The sequence below is a fragment of the Gymnoscopelus braueri genome, assembly GCF_963280865.1.
Source record: "Gymnoscopelus braueri genome assembly, chromosome: 8".
Classification (NCBI taxonomy): Eukaryota; Metazoa; Chordata; class Actinopteri; order Myctophiformes; family Myctophidae; genus Gymnoscopelus; species Gymnoscopelus braueri.
Genome location: NC_137609.1, coordinates 13,993,034 through 14,008,910, shown reverse-complemented (window position 1 = coordinate 14,008,910; position 15,877 = coordinate 13,993,034). Strand labels below are relative to the sequence as shown.

Below are 15,877 nucleotides of genomic sequence, written 5' to 3'. Positions count from 1 at the left end.
ATCCATAATATTATCACACTGTGGGTATTCTAAAACTCTTGATTTTTATTTTATGTTTTTTGTTGTCTCGTTTTCTTATACTTAATGATCTGTTTTTATTTACTTATTTATTCATTTTTGTTTTAAAATACTAATACATGTAAATTGTATTTAATGTTAACGGTGAGGTTCTCTTATAAGCCCTCCTAGGGTTTCTTACGTCACCGGCACAACAATATTCTGTCATCTTCCTAGGAAATAAGTAGTATACTACTGTATGTATAATCATATGATTCCTGTTGTGCAAATCAAATCAAACAAATCCTGAAGAGATCTTCCCCTTTTGGGTCAAAAAGGCCAAAGGTTAAAGTCTGAATCAACAGCAAAATTACATAATCTCACACCTAATAATGGTACATCTTGACAATTGCAATTGTTGGCATAGTGTTGACACTGAGAGTAATCTTTTTAGTTGGTCATTTTAAATAGATCTTTTTTGGGGGCGAGCCCTCACTTGTTACAGGACGGAGAACCTCCATAAAAGGTTACAATTAACCAATTTTAATGCCGTCACAATGTGGACATGCTGGTACAATTTGATGACCAGACCTACGACTTGTCCTTAACCTATTTTGGGCATGTCTTTATAGGTGAAAATCTTCCCCAAAAAATGCAAACATTTAAAAGAAAAAGACAAGAAAAAACACTAAAAAATAACCAAAATAGCAGATTCAAGCTCACAACGCGTCACATCACGACACGTTGTGATGATGTAGATTGGCTTTTTTTGGGTGCCATTTTTGAAATAGGGCTTCAGTGGCTATAATCAAACATGAGCTCCACACAGTTTTCTTTACTATGTTTTTAATACTCTAATCTCTTCAAAAAGTGCAAATGAACATGGACATAGCGTGTACATCACATGTTTATCTAAAGTCCTCATTGTCTAGAGACCTTCTATGCTACGGTTAAATACTGACCAATCACAATGCAGGGAGGTAAGAGGAAGAGAGACCAAGAAACGGCAAAGACAGGAAAAACATGCTTCTACTATTTCATACATGTAAAGCTCTGAGTGTTCATTTAACTCTGAGAGTGTACAAATGGAACCAAATGGACCCATAAGGGTCCATTTGGTTCCATTTGTACACTCTGAGTTACAAATGGAGTGTATAATCCTGGTGTGCACAAAATGTACACACCATATGTACACTTTCAAAATGGATACATTAACACTTGAAGATTTTACTGTGTATGAGCACTAAGACACAAGTCATGTAGTAAATGTATTTACAGTCAATTCTACAATCAATTTGCGCCAGAACAGATCAATAAACTTTGTCTTGTAGAACAAGTCACAGGGGCAACCACCACATCACTTTCCTCCAAGAGTTCAAATGAAAGCAGTGTCAAGCAATATTTTAAAACATTCACTACACCAGCATTTAAATATCAACATGGGCATTTCCATATCACCCATGTAGTAGTGGGGAGGCTTAAGTGTAAGTGCTACAGCATTGTTAAATTGGTGCTACAGTACATATTAGTTTTACAAGAGGCCCCTTTATAATTAACAAAAGTACACAAATGGCTTCTATAAAATGCAATTATCATTTTTTTACATTCAGCAAATAGTGAGAAACAAAATGTCCATAGGACACATTGTAAGAGTCACTGCAATACCAGTTCTTGGTTATTTTAAGTTTAATGTGAATGGCTGACAAGATTAATCTATAAGGAACTATAAGGAACTGTTTGTAAACATATTGGTGGTGGGGGTCTTTTTTTTGCATCACTCTCATGGCTCTTCAGCCCAGGCCCTCAGGGACCACTAGGGCCCACTGCTGGTTTTCTGTCCTACCAGGTAGGTAATAACGTTTATTTGGTGTTCTTGTTGTTCAAACTGTCCAATCAGGGACCTGGGACAACAGGTGAATGCAATTAACATCCTGGTAGGATAGAAAACCAGGTCGGTCATGAACCACAGTTGTGGAGTCCAGCAGAAGAGACTATCTGATATAGTAGTTTAGGACATTGCTTTAAAGGGAGCCTCCACCACAAATTCAAAGTGGGAAAATGAAACGATTTAAGAAGCAGTTAACATTTCTTGTATTTTGTAACTGTAAAAAAGTTTCATATTCAAGTATTAAAGTATTAAACCTTACATTAAAACCGTGGGAAATTGTATTTGGTACTGTGGTAATGGAATGTTGATCTGCCTACATGATGTAATATCGTAAACAATTTTGTTTATGGGATATGCAACCAAATTGTGCAGAAACAAGGTTGCTCATGTAACACTGGCCTGACCGTTAGAAGAATAATCAGTTCTGAACCATACTCTGGTGAAGTCACCCTAGGTATTTACATAATGCTGTTCTGTTGCCTGTTAAAGGTGAATTATCCCTTTAAAGAATGTGCTTGCCCTCATAGTATATCCTCATCATTTGCATGCAAGGTAAAAGGTCACGTTGACCACTGTACATCAGAAACAAATATTTGACCAATTAGACTAGACTAGACTAAAGCAGCTGAGGAAAATCAGTTTGGAATCATTTCAAAAATCCTTTTAGAAATTGTGGATAAATAAATTTAGTTTCACTCCAAAATTACCTATCCACCATCTTGGGGATCATCAAAGTCAAAGTAATTGCTGGCTTTAAGACCGTTATTGATGTCATAAAGTGTAGAGCTTACTTATGTTTCATATTTTGCAAATATTGAGCATCACTCAGGTAGCTTCTTCCCCCCAAAGATGGATGATAACATTTTGGATTTTGTTGTGAGTTGCTTTCCGAAATACAAGTCAACTTTGTCCTTTTGTATTACCATCAACAATGAACAGCATGTTTCTTCAATGAATGACCCCAAGTGGAACTGTTTTCAATCACAGTGACTTTCTAACTACATCCTTACTGTTGAAGGGATCATAAGAAAAGACATTCTTAAAATCTGTAGAAAATCACAGAAATGAGATACATTTCTCAAATCCACTAGTGTACTTGACATTCAACATTTGTTTACAAGCATCAAAAACCCTGTGTACAATGGGTACCTTATACTGTAGATCCATGAAAAGATTCTACATTACTCACTACCTTAAAAAAATGCTGGTATAGCAATTACATATCCATTAAAAAAAAGACTTTCTCTGAACAGTTACAGCAACTTATGCCTATATATGCTCTCATGCAAAAGTTTCAACAATCTGGATCTTGACTGAACAAGTCACTCCAACCAACCAACATCTGATTCCTTCATTCTGGGCTGCCTTATTTACACAACATCATCATTCCAGAAACACTTTTCACACTCGATATATGTGCTGTATTTATATATACACATACAGACAATGAAGAACCAATGAATAGTTTGAGCTTAGCTTGGAAAAGTGAGTATACTGCATGTACAGTACATGGGAGTCCTCAATTGAGATAGGGTAGTAGGTTTTCTACTTTGACGCTGTCAAAGCAATTCCAGATAAATGACTTGGACCCGGACGGAGGATATAGTATAATGTATGCCATAATGATGTTCTTGTTTCTATAGTATATTATGAGTACCAAATGTTGGTTTCTGTCTGTCTTAATTAATATAAATGGAAGTATACTGTATATAATAGGGTAATCTCCAGACTTTATATACTTGTGTATGCTACAGTAGACAAACTATACAAAATAAACTTGTGAAAAGTGTGACTAATCAAAATTTAGAAAACAATTCCCTGAATGATAAAAAGCTTTTTGTACACTGAGAAATCAGAGTAACATTGACAAATGCATTAAAACATAAAAGTATATCGATCAGATAAATAGAAGCCTATTAGCAATGCTTCTTTGAAATCGTCTTTATCACAGAGGTTACCATATAAGGAATAGGCTACATTAACTTTGTACTTTACAAAGAGGTAATTTGGAGGGTTACTGTACCTGTAATTGCAACTTGTATAGCTTATTAATAGTCACAGATCCCTCATCTAGACACTTCCCTAGAGACCATCTATTCATATCTACAGTAAGGGAAAGGAAGAACATCGCGTTTTCTCTCTCCAAATGGCATATTCCATATTCTTGTATGTTCAGAAGAATGGCACACATGAATGGCCAACTCAACAGTTTAACAACAATTTAAAAAATATTGTTAATGCGATCCAATTCTTCTGTACATACTTCTGCACAAACAACCTACTAAATATTAGTCCGCTCTTGTCCCATCTATGGGGCAATAGGAAATTCTATCCGTAACCACATTAACCCTGGTGTTCCTATTTTGGGCAAATTTTTCAAAATACCAGTGTCTGAACATTTTAAAGATTTTTTCGAATAAAATAAAAAAAAGTTCAAAAATAGCTAAAATAGCAGTTCTACAAATACAATCTCACAACGCATCACGATGCAACATGCGTTGTGAGCTTGTAGATCGGCTATCTTTGCTATGTGTCCAACAACGAAGTATATAGGGCTTAAGTGGTTAACCTCATTCATTTCCTTTACACTCTAAGCTTGATTAAGAGAAGAATCACAGCAATAGGAAGTTAACACATTTCAGACCGGAAGACTTTCACAGTACATGCTTGCCTTAGTAGCAGGAAAAAAATATCAGATAAATAAGATACAAATATCACGTTATAAAACCAAAGCGCAACGACATTTACAACAGCAATTCCTGTGGTAGGTACATGAACCCCCTTGGCTTTGAGCTCCCTGGTATCTGAGTTGTTGTTGTTGCTGTTATCGTATAGCTACAGACACAATAGACTGCACATTTCCTCTGAGGTAAATACAAAATGGCAGACATCGTTTTTGAAAGTTGACCTGAGGGGTCCAAAAAGAGTGGACTGTAAATGTGGAGAGAATGTGAAGGAAGACCGGACAGCCCATATAGCAAAAGAAAAAAGGTAATTTCATATGTTTCAAAATATTTCAAAAAGAGCTATAATCTATTATTTTGGACACTCCGGTATATTTTGAGTAGACAGTAACACTGAGTATTTCTCCTGAAAATATATTTCCAGGGTCTCAAATGTGCTTTCAAATATACTGTTTGGCTAATGTTCCAGCTAGGCCTCAGTTACAAAACAAACATTCTTAGATTTCAAGTTAAATTGCATCAGACAATCATTTTAAATAATACGACCAAATAAATACATTTGAATGTTATCTAAACTATCCACTCTTTGGCTAAAAAGAGATTTATGATACAGTACATAAAAAAAAGAAGAAAAAAAGAAGAAGAAAAAATGAGTAAATCACTGGAATCTTTTTACTGACATCAAAATCTATTTTCCATAAATGACAACTGTGCTTGTGTTTGAACACAGCCTTTGGCCCCCTTTACGCAGGGCATGAACACGTGTCTCGTATCCAGACTGTTTCGAGATTTAGATGTATTACGTCTCCAGTGTCTGCATTGAGATCCAATCATAACCCAATCCCATGTGCCACTCTTACACAACCCTACATGTCATCATTGACTTGCTCTTCTTGACATGACTCCATACTTGAGTATGTTGAATTGCCTAATGTTCTGCTGCTACTGGTACTAGTTCACTGTTTTACTGCTTGCTTGTGGTTAGTCGTGCACATTATTTCCACATGTGCATTGAAAACGCAATTACATTTACACTCATGTTCAATGTGGTCACACTGCATCCCTGACCACCTCCAGATGTGTTTTTTTTTTTACAACCATATTTTTATGCGGTCAAGGCAAGCGCTATGCGATTGCAATCCGATCTCCCACGATGGATGTTAATGCCAGGTGTAAAGGGGGCGTAAGTGGCTTAAAAGAAGAAAAAACAAACTTTTCTAGATGAGTGCCCTGGGTTTGCTTTGTTGAACACAGTAAGTACAACCATCATTGTAAAGCTAAGGAAGGTTATACACATACTGTACCTGTACTGTATAAGAGATTGACGGAATAAATTGCTGAGATTTGACAAACCAAATTCTGTAAGTGAGTAGTCTTGAGTCCTATAAAATGTTGTCCGTCGTCTGCTGGTGAGAGGGCAGGGTTGAGTAATAAGGCGCTTGGTTTGGGAATTGTTCGGAAGGAGAAATTAATTTGAGTTAGAAAACAAAAACAAATCAAAAACAAAACATAGCTGATTCCAGTTCTTGACTTGGAATTGTAGTTCATCGCTGGAACTCGACTGAGGTTCTTGTCCCAAGGAGAAAGAATGTGGTTTGTTGTTTTGTAAAATTGCACTGTTTTCAGTGACTGAGCTGAAGTGTACTGTACTACAGTATATTATGTAAACACAGTGGTGACAAGGATGTATTTCTCTGTTTCTTATCTCTGTCTGTCTGTCTGTCTATCTGTGTGTCTGTCTATGGGGGAGTCGACATGCCCATGCAAGGGGGAGTTTTTCCACTACAATTCAACACTACCTGTGGTTGAATATACACAGTACAAGATGCTGGTGTATCAAGTTGTGCAGGTCATCCCTTCCAGCATAATGGAGCCCACAAGGTAGAGGCTGGGGTAGTTTACAGACATTTCAATCCACTTATATCTCCCATCACAACTTACTACAGCACATCAATGCCGCTATGAAATACAAAAAGAGTAGAGGGGAGAGACGAGACATTAATATGGGGATTTAAGTCAACGAAGAAGAGAGAGTGAGAGAGAGACAGAAACAGAGAGACTGAGTGAGCAACAGAGAGATAGAGAGAGAGAGAGAGAGAGAGAGAGAGAGAGAGAGAGAGAGAGAGAGAGAGAGAGAGAGAGAGAGTGAGAGTGAGGAGGCAAGCTTATCTTTGCAGGGGGCCGGGACAAGCCGCTGCATGACAGTGATTGGCTGAAGCTCTGTGGGTGGGCGTGGCCGGGCCTGGGGAGTAATTGTGATTGCTTGCTGCCCTGTGAGTAGGCGTGGCTGGCCCCGGGGATATATTCTGATTAACCATCGAGGCTCTGTGGGAAGGCGAGGAGTAGTGGTTATTGGGGGGCGTGGCTTGTTGAGGGCAGCCGTAGCAGTGGGTTGGGGAGTCGCACGTCGCCGAAGGTGAGGAGGAGAGGAAAGGAGACGAGGGAACCGGGGAGGCGGAGAAGGAGCGATGGATGGGGGAGGAGCAGGGGGACATGAGGGGGCTGGTCTGCAGACGCCACAGCAGCTCCTCGTTGTTACGACTCAGACGTTTCTTCTCTGTGCTCTCCTTGCCCACAGACTCCTGCAGGTTGGCATTCTCCTCTGACAGCTGCCTGCAGATCAGCAACGACAGGACAAACTGTAAGGTTATAATGTGATGGCACAGAGAACTAACTGTAAGGTTACACTATGACGACACAGAGAACTAACTGTAGTTATACCATGACAACAGAGGACAAACTGTAAGGTTATAATGTGATGGCACAGAGAACTAACTGTAGTTATACCATGACAACAGAGGACAAACTGTAAGGTTATAATGTGATGACACAGAGAACTAACTGTAGTTATACCATGACAACAGAGGACAAACTGTAAGGTAATAATGTGATGACACAGAAAACTAACTGTAATTATACCATGACAACAGAGGACAAACTGTAAGGTTATACTACGAACACAGAAGACAAACTGTAAGTTATAGTACGACCAACTACTATAAGGTTGTATTACGATAACATACTGTAAGATTATACTACATTGACACAGCGGACAATCCACAAGGTTATGTCATGACAACAACCTGTAAGGTTATCCCAAGATGACACAGAGATCAAACTGTAAGGCTATACTACGATAACATGAAGGACAAATAGTAAGTTATACTATGACATCACAGTTGCACAAGTCAAAGTTTGTATTTTCAAAACTCTTGCAGCAAACATGCAGCTTGGCACAACAGTTCATGCACCAAAGCACTGTATACAAATCAAATCTACTGAATCTACTAAAACACTAGTTTTCTCCCAACACGATGTTCTCTCAGTATTTATTTGAGGTTGTAAATAATTTGATTGTTGATAGCATATAAAAATGTATACATTGCCTGTGTATATCACCTTTGAATCTGTTTACAATTGAATCTGTACATGGATGAAGTGTAGTATTATCATTGTAGATGAAGATGTGTATTACCTGGACAGGGTCAGGTTCATATCGATGCGGGCCTTCAGGTCTTCATTCTGCTGCTGTAAGACCTGAACCTTCTCCTCCAGGAAGACGTTCTTTTGAGCCTGCTCAAGGACAAAATACAACCACAGCACAACCTTCAATGCACCAAACACACAAAGGCTGTGTGTGTGTGTGTGTGTGTGTGTGTGTGTGTGTGTGTGTGTGTGTGTGTGTGTGTGTGTGTGTGTGTGTGTGTGTGTGTGTGTGTGTGTGTGTGTGTGTGTGTGTGTGTGTGTGCGCGTACATGCGCATATCGTTGCTGTCGGGCAGAAGCCTCATATTTCCATAAAATTAATGCCCTACTTCAGCAATAGTAGCAAAAATAGCCGATCCACAAGCTCACGTTGTGAGTCACGATATGATAGAGCATATTGAGCCTACCACTTTCTCCAGGTCAGAGATCTTCTTATCCTGTTGGTGTATCTGCTGGTTCTTCATCTCTACAACCTCCTTCAGACTCTTCAGGTCTTCCTCAATGTGTTGGTATGGAGCCAAGGCATCCTAAAACACACACGCACGCACGCACGCACGCACGCACGCACACACACACACACACACACACACACACACACACACACACACACACACACACACACACACACACACACACACACACACACACACACACACACACACACACACACACACACACACACACACACGAGCTCAGTACAAGTCGATATGAACATGAGAAAGTCAGTTTAGTATTCAGGTTTACACCATTGATTAGACAGTAACATTGCTGCTCAGACATACTTATCACATACCCAGTCTGTATTTGCCCTGGGCGAGGAGAGTGGACAGAGAGGGTGATAACACTTATCAGCTCTAGGGCTGATACAGCAGTAGCTGACCAACCAATCCAAGCTAAAGTGTCACCGTGAGTGACCTGGCTGCAGAAGTAACCCAGCATGTCACCACAGATGCTACGTTGCTCAAACGCTGGGCCTTCATCCATTACAGGGGGTTATCCAACCACGGTGCCGGCATATCAGCCTGAGCTGTAGGCAAGGTGATAATGTGTTGATATGCAACACATGTCTTCTTACCACAATCTGTTCATCTGTACTTCTCCTCAGAGCCTCTTCGAAGCGCTTGGCTTTGTCCCTTAGACTCTGGTTCTGAAACGTCAGGGTGTCCACTTGATCCTGAGTAGTAGGAGAATCCACGCACGCACGCGCACGCACGCACGCACACACACACACACACACACACACACACACACACACACACACACACACACACACACACACACACACACACACACACACACACACACACACACACACACACACACACACACACACACATCAGCTCAGTACAACTCAATAGTATGTATCAATGTTCAACAAACCATAATACTTAGTTCTCCTTGCAGCCATACTGTACCTGCAGAGCTTGCCTGAGCTTCTCAAAATCCTCTTCTAATATCGCCTTCTGCTGTTCATGAGCTTTCCTCAAGTCTGCAGACAAGGTGAAGACACAGAGAAGAGAACTGATGTAATTTCCATTGTCAACTATCAAATAACATTTAAATGTTATTTCCTTTGATGCAGGGGAAACCTGCATACCACGCTAGGGTAGGGGTTAGAGTCTAGAGGTTCGAAGATGCATGAACACACCTTAAGCCCGATTCATACTTCACACGCAGAAAATAGAAGACCTACAAGCTCACAATGCGTTGCATCCGTGACACGTTGTGAGCTTGTAGATGTGCTATTTTAGGCGTGCGACGCCGTCGTTCGACGGAGCACAAATCAGGCTTCATGGGGGAGAAGTGAAGAGGAGGCTTTGGTGAGATGTGACCCCAGGGGGCAGCTGGAGGAAATGTACTTTCAGGTGCACACTATGCATGAGTTTGACTTGTTTTGTTTTAGTTTTTTGTTAATTAACCTTTAATTTACAAGGAGGTCATCTGGCAAATTTACGACTGAGTGCACAAACAAAGAAAATCTAATTAAAAAACTAAAACAACGTAGGCTGCAGTGATTAGACTTAATTACACCCTGCATGGTTCATCAGTGGAGCAAGTACAGTGGGGTCCAGGGACCCTCAGGGTTCATTGAGGGGGTTGCAAATGTACTTGGACGGCTTTTTTCCGTCTACACCAAATGTCCACCAAAAATTATGCGTTGTGAGCTTGTAGATCGGAAATTTCCCCCTAGAATAGAGATCAAATGGTTAAAGTGGCCCTTACAGGTCTGTAACTCTGAGCGTAGAGGTCCATTTGGTTATAGTTATAGGCGTTCTTTGAAATTAAAACGTGTGAGAAGCACTGTAGTGGAGTGATTTGAAAGCCTGCGTGGTTCATCAGTGCAGTAAGTTCAGACTTTCAGACATTCAGACAGGGTCTGTCCTACGTCACACGTACAGTACCTCTCATGGTGCGAGCGTGCTCCTCGTGCAACGTTGCCATGGTTATGTTATGCATGTCTCTCAGCTCCTGAACGGCTGCCTGGTGACTGACTGTCATCTCCTCCATCTGAAACACACACACACACACACGCGCACGCACGCACACACACGCACACAATGTAAAACTCAATTTCAATTCCCGCCGCTTCCTGTCCCATAAAACTCCATTTCCCATCCTGCACCTCTCACCTGTTCCTGTTGCTGAGTTCTCAGCTCCTCCACTTCGGACCGATGCTCCGCCCGCAGGTGTTCCGTCTCCGCCGAGTGACACTTCCTAAGCCCCTCCTCCACCGCTGCCAGCTCCGCCTCCTGCTGCAGCTGCAGTTCCTGGAGCTCTCGCTCGAAGGCCACCTCCAGCGCCGTCTTCTCCCTCTGGAGCCTCTCCCATCGGACTGCATTGCACACTGAGGCAAACGCACACAAATTACAAAATAATAATGATTCTGCGCTCTGCCACGCCCTGTGATTCCACAGCACTGCGTCAGAGTGGCTTTATGAATGTCATCCATCCTGCATTCACCAGCAACTCCATTACTCGTCCTCTGTATTTCTGCAGAGAAGCAGACATCCACGTAAACTGGCTGATGATGCTAATATCTAATGCCTCCATGTTTGATTCATTATACAACTGCTATTTTGTTCCTCTTGATGTAGGACCCAAATGCAGGACAGAGGTAGAGACAGGGCAGGTCAAATACTTATGGACCAGAGCTATGAGGGGAATAAAGTTCTAGGAATACACAAGGAGCAAAACTGAACACAGGGACTTACATTTTTGAGCCAAGAGAGCAATCTAGAGTCCACTCACCCCCTTCATCTCTGATCCTCTGAATTTCCACAGACAATCTCCTCTCCTGCTCTTCGGTGTATTCATTCTGAAATATGACAAAATACATGATGTGACCCATGAAGCATCAAACAGGTGGGTTAATGAGCAAGTTTACCACCTTGTCATGAACACACAGTCAGGGGCGGTTCACACAAGGTTTTCTACCATAGCAACACAGAGGAGACTAATTGCTTTGCATAACATTAATTAGCTGCATCGATATGTGTTGATGTAGTGTGCTTTCCCTCCCAAACACTTTTTCCTCTTGACATCTCACTCTGAAGTAGGGATATAACTTATTAATTGGATGGTCAGGCAAAATACATTTAACTTGCATGCAAAGTTGCCAGAGCATAACAGTGAATTTTAATTCCTCATTAATATTAATAAATGAACATGAAATGATATAGATGTTTTATATTCCTTAAACTAACTGCAAACAAACTATGTTATCATCCGTCAGCAGAGTTCTACAAGAGCAGCATGTTTATTTTTAGCACGCACAGCTAATGGACTGTGAATTACATCTGCTCCTGGCATCTATCTATAATTAGAAGTATATTTGGTGACTCGGTCGTTAATCATCCGTGAAATTGTGCAATGTTCCCATCAGTCTCCTAAAAGACTACCTTGTTGTTCAAACGATGGAAACAGTTTATTCTCACTGTCACTCCACAGATGGTCTGGGACATTATGGCATGTACTGCAATGACTTTCCTGCTAAATTAACCAACCATTCAAATTAAGTTATTCTCAGGTGGCAAAAATGGTTTCAAAGCCTCTTCAAATGGATATTTAAAAAACAAAAGTGTTTTCACTTTGTAATATGGAGACAAAAGAGAACAATGTTAGGATGTCAACAGTAGAGGGCACTATACACTATAAAAGCACAGTACAAATCTTCCACAATATAACTGTGTATGGCATGTACGCAGTAAAATAGATCATAACATTGATTGAAGCACTGAAGACCAACAGTACATAAACAGAGCACTGGAAGAGGGTTGCCTTGTCTTCAGTGCTGTGGAGGAGTGTTCATTAGAACAGCTTTTCCATACGTAAAGTGGAGTTAAAGCTGATACCTGATACCCAGCCACACCTGCAGACATGTCAGACCGCATAGTAAGTAATCAACCTCAAGATAAGAGAATATACTGTATATCCATCCATCACACAGCGGCACACATTTGCTCATTGCTCATTGACCATGCTTTGAACCTCACCTGGATTATGCATGGGCAAAATGTGTCCATGCATGTACAGTGTGTGTATGTGATGGGTGTGGAAAGGGGGACTGCAGTAACATGTTATTCATTTTAATGTTTATTTGTCCAAATGTATATGATAAAAACATAGACAAAAAATTAATAAATACCACACAGGAAAAAATATAATAATTAAAAGTACCCCAATTGTATGTAAAATATGTTTATGGAATTAAATTTTCAGGGTCCAAAATACATTTTGGATGAATTTCTATATATATTTTTAAACCAAATATATTTGGGGCCTTAATGGCCTGTGGCAGTAGGTGCTTTAAATGAAAACATCTCATAACAGGACAATGATTTCTCTCATATGTTTCTTAAGTGGAGTATAAACCACATAACTTATGCCCTTGTGTGTGATTGTGCTGAAGAGCCCTTGTGTATCATTTGTATTTTTCAATACCCTGAATCCCTGCTCTTTATGTGTCAGCTATTTCCAGTTCCCCTTGGAGGGAATAATATTCCAAATTTGATTATATCATAATCAAATTTGTAAGGCTGGCTAGGGTGCACCAATAACACAGTGTACTAAGGAGGATAATAGCAGTATTATTACAACATATCGTTGCTACTAGCCAGAAACCTTGTATCTCCATATTTCACCTTTTTATGTTTTTCTGTAAAGTAATGTCCTACTTCGTCATCCTACAGTGTCAAGTCCTGACGTCACTCGCTCATCCCCTGGGTCACGGTTTTGTTTCCCCATTCTGAATTCCCATAGATGTTAGTTTAATGTTGCAGCATATAAGAATTGTGGTCCAAAAATAAACAATCTGTCCCGGCGCTATTGTCAGGGAGGTGGCTCTGTATCGTTTACAATAGTCAGTCACTCATATTTGATACAGTCTGTTTGTGGCAAAAATGTAATTAATTCGGTGGCGGTAACGTTAGCGTTTTCTCGCCGTCAGTTGATGCTTCATATCCATAAGAGTCAAACCGCCGTGCTCATTTGAGGCATATAAGAACACAGTTCTTATATGCCGCGATAGCAAACATGTGTATGGGCCAGGTAGGATATGTAAATTATGTCAGACTTCGGTACTCTATTGGAACACAGGTTATTTTTTCCCCCCATTTAGTAACAGTTTTGGACATAGGCCTACAAAGTTTCTGCCCGGCAACAATGATAAGAACTAAGACCCTGGCTCCACAGTACCTCTCAGGCCTCCTCCCTAAACCGACTGTTACGGAACCCGAGGTCCACAGACTTGGACCTCCTCTCTGTCCGTCCCCAAAACAAACACACGAACCTTGGGGGACAGAGCCTTCAGTGTGGCAGCCCCCACCCTGTGGAACTCTCTCCCAATAGGGATTCGCCATGCTCCAACACTGGACTCTTTTAAGACACCTATAGAGCACCGAAGTCCTGACGTGACTCGTTCATCCCCAGGTTTGCGGAAGTAATTTCTCTATGGAGAATAACATTGGGTCATCTTAGAATCGTCTCATATAAGAATTGTGGTCCAAAAATAAACACAGCGTGTCGGCGTTATTGTCAGGGAGGGGGTTCTGTATCGTTTATGATAGTCACTTATATTTGATACAGTCTGTTTCTGGCAAAAATGTAACTAATTCGGCGGAAGTAACATTAGCGTTTTCTCACCGTCAGTTGATGCTTCATATCCATAAGAGTCAACACGCCGGGGTCATTTGTTTATTTTTGGAACACAGTTCTTATTTGACGCGATATTAAATACGTCTATGGGATTCAGAACGGGGGTGGAAAACTGCGAACCAGGTAGACAAACAAAGGATGTGTAAATGACGTCAGACTTCGGCGGTCTATTCTCTCAGGCTTATGGCGAACAGTTGGTTGTTGTTTTGTTTGGTTGTTTGTTTGTTGGTTGTTCATTGTTTTTGATGTAAAGCATCCTTGGGTTTATGAAAGCAGCTATATAAATTCAAGCTATTATTATTATTATTATTATTATTAAGACACTGTGTTGCTACCTTGAGGCAGTAGTGCTGAGTGGAGATGATGAAGGCTTCCAAACCCAAGGTAGTCGTCCTCAGCTCCTCTCTCAGAACAGTCAGCTGTCTCTCCTGCTGCTCACAGCGTCCCTGCAGCCTCTCAACCTGTACAACACAACACAACACAATACAGTAGGACATCCTCTCAACCTGTACAACACAACACAACACAACACAATACAGTAGGACATCCTCTCAACCTGTACAACACAAACACAATACAATACAGTAGGACATCCTCTCAACCTGTACAACACAACACAATACAATACAGTGGAACATCCTCTCAACCTGTACAACACAACACAATACAATACAGTAGGACATCCTCTCAACCTGTACAACACAACACAACACAACACAATACAATACAGTAGGACATCCTCTCAACCTGTACAACACAACACAATACAATACAGTAGGACAGACTCTCAACCTGTACAACACAACACGAACACAACACAATACAATACAGTAGGACATCCTCTCAACCTGTACAACACAACACAATACAATACAGTAGGACAGACTCTCAACCTGTACAACACAACACAATACAATACAGACCTACTGTATTGTATTGTGTTGTGTTGTACAAAAAAGCTTATGTCCATTGTCCTTTTACTCAGTAAAGGACAATGGACATAAGCTCTCGAGCTTTTTTGTGACTTCTCCTTTTGACAGATATCTACAAATATATGGTCATGTATATACATTTTTATCGATAAAAACTTCAATCAAAAGAATAGGGCGGGACATTACTTGACTTCAACGCTAGCATTCTGTCCAGCAAAGGTTGCTGAGAAGCCTAAACAAAGTGATACACAGCTGCGTGGCTCAACTACGCACAACCTTTGTACAGCACTTTTCCCAGAAGGGAGTTCACAAAGTGCTTTCACACAGCACCTAAAAAACAATAATAAATGAGAGAACAATAATACACCAGAACAATAGACTCACCACCTCCTCCCTCTGCAACTCCTTCCCCCTCTCCCCCCTCTTCCCTCTCTCTCTCCCTCTGTTGGGCTTCTTCTTTCTCTCTCTGAAGGTTCTCCTGCGTTTCCGGCTGTGGCCTGAAGGGGGGCGACGCGGCGCGGGGAGCCGAGGGGAATTGAGCCCCGTACTGCGGCTGGCTGGCGGGCGATGCCGTGTCTGGACTGGAAGGGAGACAAAGAAAGGAGGAAGTTAGGGTTTAGAATGAGTCTGGGGCAAGGTGTGTGTGTGTGTGTGTATGAGTTCTCTTGGTGCAATCTGTCTACAGCAGAACCGTCTGGAAACGGTTTCACAAGCGACATTTGGCAGCGTTGTTCTGCT

At 40.9% G+C, this 15,877-nt stretch overlaps 1 protein-coding gene across 1 annotated transcript in view; it reads right to left on the bottom strand.

The window, feature by feature from the left end:
* Positions 1–6,734: 6,734 nt before the first annotated feature.
* Positions 6,735–15,877, bottom strand: part of mtus2a (microtubule associated tumor suppressor candidate 2a) — a gene marked incomplete at both ends in the record, with an annotated part of 63,656 nt that continues 54,513 nt past the window's right edge. Inside the window, 12 exon segments of the mRNA XM_080435954.1 lie at positions 6,735–7,182; positions 8,045–8,145; positions 8,462–8,581; positions 9,130–9,228; positions 9,470–9,543; positions 10,457–10,562; positions 10,685–10,899; positions 11,304–11,370; positions 14,543–14,668; positions 15,527–15,563; positions 15,565–15,644; positions 15,646–15,720. Of these exon segments, the coding sequence (XP_080292080.1) occupies positions 6,735–7,182; positions 8,045–8,145; positions 8,462–8,581; positions 9,130–9,228; positions 9,470–9,543; positions 10,457–10,562; positions 10,685–10,899; positions 11,304–11,370; positions 14,543–14,668; positions 15,527–15,563; positions 15,565–15,644; positions 15,646–15,720 (1,548 nt within the window).